Source organism: Gekko japonicus, unplaced genomic scaffold, assembly GCF_001447785.1.
Source record: "Gekko japonicus isolate JY-2015 unplaced genomic scaffold, Gekko_japonicus_V1.1 scaffold1909, whole genome shotgun sequence".
Lineage (NCBI taxonomy): Eukaryota > Metazoa > Chordata > Lepidosauria > Squamata > Gekkonidae > Gekko > Gekko japonicus.
The window spans coordinates 183,327-191,949 of NW_015160890.1; the positions used below are offsets into that span (position 1 = coordinate 183,327).

At 46.9% G+C, this 8,623-nt stretch overlaps 1 protein-coding gene across 1 annotated transcript in view; it reads right to left on the reverse strand.

Moving 5' to 3' along the window:
- Positions 1–8,623, reverse strand: part of LOC107120805 (protein Wnt-8b) — a 25,792-nt gene that overhangs the window by 9,113 nt on the left and 8,056 nt on the right. Inside the window, exons 2-3 of the mRNA XM_015423575.1 lie at positions 2,844–2,877; positions 804–942 (exon numbers count right to left, since the gene is read on the reverse strand). Coding sequence (XP_015279061.1) covers positions 804–942; positions 2,844–2,877 — 173 coding nt within the window. The remainder of the gene's footprint in view (positions 1–803; positions 943–2,843; positions 2,878–8,623) is intronic.

Here is an 8,623-nt window from a genome sequence, read left to right on the forward strand (position 1 = left end):
TATGATTCTATGAGTTTCATCTGTATTGCTTTGTTTTAAAATGTTTTTATATGGTTTCATTGGTATTTTGTGCCAACGTTGTAAGCCGACCTGAGCCCGCTCGCAGGTAAAGGTAAAGGTAAAGGTTCTCTTGCTCGAAAGCCAGTCGAATCCGACTCTAGGGTTGCGGTGCTCATCTCCGTTTCAAAGCCAAAGAGCCAGCGCTGTCCGAAGACATTTCCATGGTCATGTGGCCGGCATGACTAAACACCAAGGTGCACGGAACGCTGTTACCTTCCCACCGAAGTGGTCCCTATTGATCTACTTGGAATTTCTTGCTTTCGAACGGCTAGGTTGGCAGGAGCTGGAACTAGAGACGGGAGCTCACTCCGTCATGTGGCAACTTGGGTCTCGAACTGCTGAACTACTGACCTTCCACAGCCTGCAGTTCAGCGTCTTAACCACTTGAGCCACTGCAGCTCCCGCTCGCAGGGAGGGTGGTGTATAAATTGAATAAATAAATAATATAAATAAATGCATGAAATTCACAAACACCTCCCTCTTTTTATTGTGACCTTTCAAAACACACACACACACAAAGACTGGGTCTGAATAAAACTTTGTTGGTCTTAAAGGTGCCACTGGACTCAAACTTTGTTCGGCTGCTTCAGACCAACATGGCTACCCGCCATAATTTTTTACACTAACACACCAACACACACACACAGGGAAATCTAGCAGATCCCAAAGAAATACAAGTCAGAGACATCCAGTTGGGGCAGGGTTTGGACTACAAACACTGACCGTTGGCTAGGCTGACTTACCACTCCGTAAACCTCCATGGCTGGAGAGCTGCAAAGCTCTCTCTGGACAGTTCCAGCGATCCCAAGCAAACTGGAACTTGCATTCCTCGATCCCGCTCTGCGCCCCTGCGGCAACACTGCTGGAGTAGATGAGGTATGCCTGCAAAGGAAAGACAGGCAGGAGAACAATGGCCCGGCCCCTGGTCCAAATCTGGCCCTGCTGCACGTTTACTCATGAGTTGCCACCAGGAACTAGCAGCAACAGTATAGCTGCAAGTCCCTGTAGTGAAGTTTGGAACACAGAACCTTAGAGTTGGAAGGGGCCTCCAGGGTCGTCTAGTCCAACCACCTGCACAATGCATGAAATCCACAAATGCCTCCCCACCCCACCTCAGTCCCTCCTGCTCCATGCCCAGAAAATGACCAAAAAAACCTCTTCAGGATCTCCAGCCAAACTGGCATGGAGAAGAATTGCTTCCTGGCCCCTAAGTGGCGATCAGCATTTCCCTGGGCATGTAAGAAAGGGCCACATGAACTAAGCACTGAGGCAACCCTTCCTGCCCTCCCTCTCATGATCAGCCTCAGTTCAGAGAATCAGCATGGCTGTCAGATGGCCATCTAGCCTCGGCTTAAAAACCTCCAAAGAAGGAAGAAGAAGTAGAAGAAGAGATTGGATTTATCCCCCGCCCTTCCCTACCCAAAGGTGTCTCAGAGCAGCTTACAAACTCCTTTCCCTTCCCCTCCCCACAACAGACACCCTGTGAGGCAGGTGGGGCTGAGAGAGCTCTTGACAGAAACTGCTCTTTTTCAAGGACAGCTCTTATCAGAACTATGGCTTGCCCAAGGTCATCCAGCAGCTGCAAGTGGAGGAGTGGGGAATCAAACCCGGTTCTCCCAGATTAGAGTCCACGCACTTAACCACGACACCAAACTGCCTCTCAAGGAGAGCCCACCACCTCCCGGGGAAGCCTGTTCCAGTGAGAAACTGCTCTAACTGTCGGGAAGTCCTTCCTAATCTTTAGGCAAAAAGTCTTCCGATTTAATGTCAACCCGTTGGTTCTGGTCCGACCTTCTGGGGCAACAGACCACAACTCCGCCCCATCCTCTACCTGACAGCCCTTCAAGGGCTTGAAGATGGTTCTCATATATCCCCCCTCAGTCATCTCCTCTCCAGGCTACACAGACCCAGCGCCTTCAGCCTTTCCTCACCGGACTTGGTTTCCGGACCCCTCACCTCTAGTTAGGCTCTCAGGCGCCCGCCTCAGGAGGAACCCATCTTGCCTCGACGGCACAGGGCTTCCCAGTGTGGTGTCGTGGTTAGAGTGCTGGACGCTGGACCAGGACTTGGAAGACCCCCTATTCAAATCCCCACATGCTCACAGAAGCTCCCTGGATGACCTTGGCCAGTCATGGTCTCTCAGCCTAACCTGCCTCACAGGGCTGTTCTGGGGAATTTTAAAAGGGAAGTGTGAACTACCTCTGTTGGCTTCCCTGAGCACTTTGGTGGGAGGCAGGGCCGGCTCACTCACTAGGCGAACTAGGCGATCGCCTAGAGCGGGCCGGCCCTTAGGGGCGCCAAGCTGCACCCGGCCCCATACTCTGGGAGTTTCTTGATTATTTGTGTTTTTCATTCTTCCTAAAATGCATTTATTTTTGAAAAATGGTGGGCGCATTGGGGGGGGGGGCGCCAGAAGGGATCCTCGCCTAGGGTGCAAAATAAGCTGGGGCCGGCCCTGCTCAGGATCCAAATGATAAACCTGGCAACTCCTTACAGGAGATTCTCATCACAAATCTTCTGGGTGTGTGACCAAGATGGAGGACACACTTTGCATTCCCCCCCCCAATCAACCAGGCCATTGGGCCCGTGTTCAAATCCCTGCTCAGGCATGAAGATGAACTTTGTTTTGTTTCTCTCTCACATATAACCCAGGTGTGAAAGCCTGAAGCGAAAGCGCCCTTTTGCCATCCTGGGTGGCTGAAGAGGCCGGAGACGAGGAGGTGTAAACTCGGGCCAGCCGATCTGGGCAAACCCGAAAGGCAGATCAAAGAGGATGGACTTACCTTGGGGCCAGTCATCAGGAAATTGTTCACTGACCTGGAAGGCAGAGACGAGTTCATCAATGGGGAGAATGCATGGAATTCCTCTACTCAGTCCCTGTCCACCCCCCACCCACCCTTACCCCACGCAGCCGCCCCCGGAGAGGTTTCTCCTCTCCTGGTTTCTGATCCCACATGCCAAGTCTCTCCCCCCCAATCCTGCTTAACAGCCAAGGACACTTCCAGACAGGTTTCCCCACACACACACACCCAACTCATCAGTAAATATTGTTGGGTATGGTCAGATATTTGCCTTGGCTATCAAAAAATGCCACCTTGGGTTTGCTTGCAAAATAAAGAAATCCTATATTCTGTTAATACTATCGACAGAGCTGAAATTATAAATGTTTGTGGTTATTATCATTGTTGCTAATACTATTATTGCAGGTACAAAACCACTAAGCAGAGAACACTTAAGAATGGAATCTAATTCTTGTTATTTTTTATACAAAAAATAGTTCTCTGCTTAGTGGTTTTGGAGAAAAATAACAAGGACTAATATCCCGTTTACTCCAGAGATACTGTTATTGAATATATTTCCGAAAGACTTTGATAAAGCAGATAGGTATTTGATAGTTCATATGTCGACGGCTGCAAGGATAGTATATGCCAAATATTGGAAAACAATGGAAATACCAACGAAACAAGAATACGTGAATAAACTATTTGAAACGGCGGAAAATGACAAACTGACACTTGAGATGAGAGCCGGCACAGAATGGACTTTTCAAAAAAACTTGGAAGAGACTCTATGATTGGTATAATGTAAACGCAACTGATAGATAAATGTACTAATTTGAGAATGCAGAAAAGATAAGCTTAGTAAAATAGAAAATGAATCTAGACATTTAATAAGCAGTAGAAGTGATAAAAGTCTCTGGGTATATGTTGTAGGTTGTTGGGGGTAGTTGGGTGTTGTCTGTCTGTTTGTAATGTAATGTAATGTAAAAAATAATGTAAAAAATGTAAAAAAAACAATAAAAGTGTACCCTCAGGTACTTAAGGGGGAAAAAAAAGAACGGAATCTAATTTAGACTGGAAATCTCCACCTCCCCCCCCCCCCGAAACAATGGTAGTGCCCAAATCTCAGTTGTGTAACTGAAGTCTGAATTGTGGTTGCCCGCCTCCAGGTGGAGACTGGCCATCTCCCAGAAAGACAACTGATCTTCAGACTGCAGAGATCGCTCGCCCTGGAGAAAACGGCTGCTTCGGAGGGTGGACTCTTTAGCATTATACCCTGCTGAGACCCCTCCCCAAAGCCCCGCCCTCCCCAGGCTCCTCCCCTCAGATCTCCAGGAATTCCCCAACCCGGAGTTGGCAACTCTAGCTTATTTATTTATTTATTCCTTCAAATGTGTATCCCACCCTCCCTGCCTCAGCAGGCTCCGGGCGGCTTACGGCAATAAAACATAACGCTCCGATATCATAAAACTTCTAAAACAACTCAGGATAGGAGCTGCAGGTTTCAAAGCCCCCTAAACTGAAAAGCTAAGGAAACACCAGTGTGCATCAGCAAGCTGGAAAGCTTAAGGACTCCAATATGCGTGATCAGATACATGTAGGGGTTCGAGCACCGGGTTGGGAAATACCTGGAGACCTGCGGGTGGACCCCGAGGAAGGCGGGGTTAGGGGAGGGGAGGGATTTCAATGCCATACAGTCCACCTTCCCAAGTGGCCATCTTCTGCAGGTGAGCAAATCTCCGTCACCTGGAGATCAGCTGTAATCCTCGGAGATCCCCATCTCCGAGGATTACAGGGGAGCGGTGGCACAGAGGATTTATCCTCTGGTTAACATCTGAACTGAACAGAGTTGCTGTCAGTTCTAGCCCGCGCTGGTGTGAGCTACCAGCCTTGTCCCCAGCTCGCTGTCCACCCAGCGGTTCGAAAGCTTCGGCGAGTAGATAAAATGGGTACCACTCCTTAGAGAGGGTGGGCACACTAAACCCCCGTAGGGGAGGTGTTAGCCGGCGAATGGAATGTAACCTTGGAAGCCTGGGGAAAAGACCTCTTCGTCATCAAGAAGTCTGTAATGGGCCAATCCGGCCAGGCGGTGGCAGTGCGGCGCTACGACTCAAAGCAGCCCAGGAAGAACTAACGTCATCAAACCAAGCCGATATGAATGCCACCCGGAACACGACTGAAGCCTACAGCTGAACAAAATCCCCGTCGGCTGCAAACGTGTGCGATTTAAAGAATTATATGTTGTCCTCCCTTACCCCTATCATTGTTAGTCCCTTGTGAAAACCTGTGTAACTGTAAATCGCTCAGAGCCAGTAGCTCTGCAGGATTGAGCGATCAATAAATCAAAAGGTATTATTATTATTATTTATTATTCCACCCGGAGACGAGGAACCCTATGAGACCGCACTGGAAGTTCTTGATGGATTCCATAGGAAGTGGGAAAGTATTTTCCCCACCCCCTCTTATTCTATGCAGGTGGATCAAGAAGGCATAGAATCATCTACAGCGAGAAAGATAATAGCAATCGGGATTTTCAAAAAGCTTCCCCTTCAAAAAGGAAATAGGCAGTTACATACACTGCTGGTACGATTGCCTGGAAGTCGCATCCTTCTGGGATAAAACAATAGAAGAAATAACAACCATAACCAAAATCAAGATAGACAACTCCCCGGAAGCTCTGCTTTTAAATCTCAGAGAGGAAAATGCTCTATCTAATCTCTCTATTACTATTTGCAGCCAAAACCACAGTAGCAGCCACATGGAAATCCACGAGTAGGCTAAATGTAAACCTCTGGTACAAAAAAACTATGGAACCTTTATATAACGGAGAAAATCTCAGATACTCTGAAACAAAATCTATCTAGAGGTGGTCAGAATGACATTGTATGTATATGGTACCCCATACTAGTACATCTATCTACCAAAGAAACAGTACCTGATGTAATAAACACTCTGCATCTATGGTAATTTCCAAACTGTAGAATACCGACAAATTGTATGAACTGTATGAAGCCACTGAGAGCTGCCTATGCTCATGCTTACCTTGCATATCTTTGCTGTTTATAAAAATGAATAAAAATTATCTGTTAAAAAAAGAAGAAGAAGCTTCCCCTACTCTGAGAGCCACTCGTTCAAGAACTAAACCTCCCCGGTCCATCGCAGCAAGTGGCAGACGGTTTCTCCTGGGTCTGCTCTCCAGAGCCGCTTTCGGGAGAGACCCCAACAGCAGACTTCTGTATCAGTTCTGTCGCTATGATCTGCTATATTTCCAGGGCCACTGGCTTTAAAGTACAAAACCACACAAAAGCCAAAGACAAAAACTTGGGGATTCAAATGCTAATATGTGTACACCGGCATTGGACTTTGGGCTGAGTCCCATGATGTTCAAGTTATTCTTGAAACTCCCTGTCGGCACAGAGAGGGATTCACATGAAACACTGAGATGGGCAGGAGGAGGAGGGGTCGCCAAGTCCCCTGTGGCCACCAGCAGAGAATGGGGAGGGGGGGGGAGGGTTGTGGGGTACAAGGCCAGAGAGACCACCCTCCAGAGCATCCCTTTTCTCCAGGAATGGATCTCTACAGTCTGTGGATCAGCTGTAATTCCAGAGCTCCAGACCCTACCTGGAGGTTGGAAACCCTATCTGGTACCAGGGGTAATTTTGTAGAAAAAGAGGTGCAGGGGCACATTAGCATAACTCATTAGCATAACTTATTTGCATACACCACACCCCCTGACATCACCGGACATGTGTCAGAAGGCAACACCCGCCGCTCAGGCTCCACTGGACTGTTTTGGATTGCTAGCTATTGGGGGAACGTGCAGATCTGTCCTCGCAGAGGAGGGAGAGCTTGTGCCTGAATAAAACTTGGTCTCAAAGGTGCCACTGGACTGTTTTGGATTGCTAGCTATGGGGGCAGGGAACGCACAGATCTGTCCTCGCAGAGGAGGGAGAGCTTGTACCTGATATAGATATAGATATAGACAGACAGATATAGATAGATAGATAGATAGATAGACAGACAGACAGACAGACAGACAGACAGACACAGACAGACAGACAGACAGACAGACAGACAGACAGATAGATAGATGATAGATAGATAGATGATAGATAGATAGATAGACCGACAGATAGACAGATAGATAAGAAAATTGGATTTCAAGTAGAATTTGTTAAAAAGTCACCACAAATATGTTTCAACTCTAGTTAGCAAGTGGAGAAACGAGGAAATCACACTGAAATCTCACTGTTTCTCATAGAATTCAAATTCATTAGTATAATAAAGCAGATTGTTTGGCCTCTTATGAACATAAATCTTGTATCTTAAACTCGTCAAAAAGAAAAACAAAACCCAACCCTTTAGTATTAAACCACCTGAATAAATGAAAACTTACCCAGAAATGAAACTCAAATAGACACAGGGAAACCTACAATATTTGCATCGATTTCATTTCAAGTTTCTTTCTATCCTTTCAGCCTTTCTTAAAGAGGCAGGCATGTGTAAGAATACAACTGTAAAACATAAAGAGCTGTCAGAGTCAGACAAGCCCTCACACAACTGAGAACCACGAAACCTGTTAAAATCCCTAATTCACAGTCTTTGAAGAAGTGCCCGGAGACCACAACCAAGCCCTGACCACAATACAGCCGGCACAATGCCAGGTGACGCGAAACTCAGCAGACCAACTTCCTAAAGTCATAAGCGAGACGCCGTCCAGTTAATTTCTTTTTGCAGGGCTTTTCTAATTTTGGAGCAATGGGGGGGGGGGATTCTACTGCATACCCTTACCAGTTTTATTTCCTTGCAAGCCCCCAATGGAGGGGAGGAAACTCATCAGTCCAGGGCATTGAGAGTTTTAAACATCAACACCAGTACTTGGAAGTAGAATGACAGACAGGGCTGGCGAGGAAGAGCCACATTTACCTATATTCATACAGCATCTGAATTCAGCATCTCCTGATTTCTGAAGGGCATCCCCGATATCCCATTACTGTCACATGCAAATGTGCGCAAGGGGTACGAATTTCAACACTAGTTCTCAAATCTCATAAAATCTAGCTTTTATCTTCGTCTTTCTTCATCAGTTTTTCAAATGATTCCTCTTCTCTCGTATGTCATGTCTACTCTCTACACAATCTTAGTGACTATCGGTTTATACAATGTTGTCTGTTCTATCATTAAAAAGGTTGCCACTTTTCACTCGGAACCCAAACTTAGGTAGATAGTTGTACTGTTGTTACAGGCTTTGTATTCTATAAAGTAATGCAACGTGTTTCATTTAATTTGTTATATTGTTGTAAATGCAAATGTGATCGTGTTTTTGTTGATATCGCAAGAATGTGTATTAATTAATAAAAATTAAAAAAACACTGAAAATTTCCAACGATAGCCTCCACCTCCTCTCGCCCGCCTGACAATTAACTTCATCCACCACCACGGAAGGCTCTGCGGAAGAAGTCAAAGGCAAACCACCTCTCTTTGCCCCCACCCCCTCTTCACTGCCACCCCCCCAACCTTGCCTCTCCACACCTGGCTACCTGTCCGCTCACATCTCCACCCCACCTTCATGCTGAGAGTGACAGAGGCAAGCAAGGGGGTGCAACGGAAATCCACATGCGCACCAGGCATCCTGTGAGGTAGGTGGGGCTGCGAGAGTTCTGAGAGAAACTGCTCTTTTTTCAAGGACAGCTCTTGTCAGAACTGTGGCTTGCCCAAGGTCATCTAGCCAGGTGCAAGTGGAGGAGGAGTGGGGGAATCAAACCCGGTTCTCTCAGATCAGA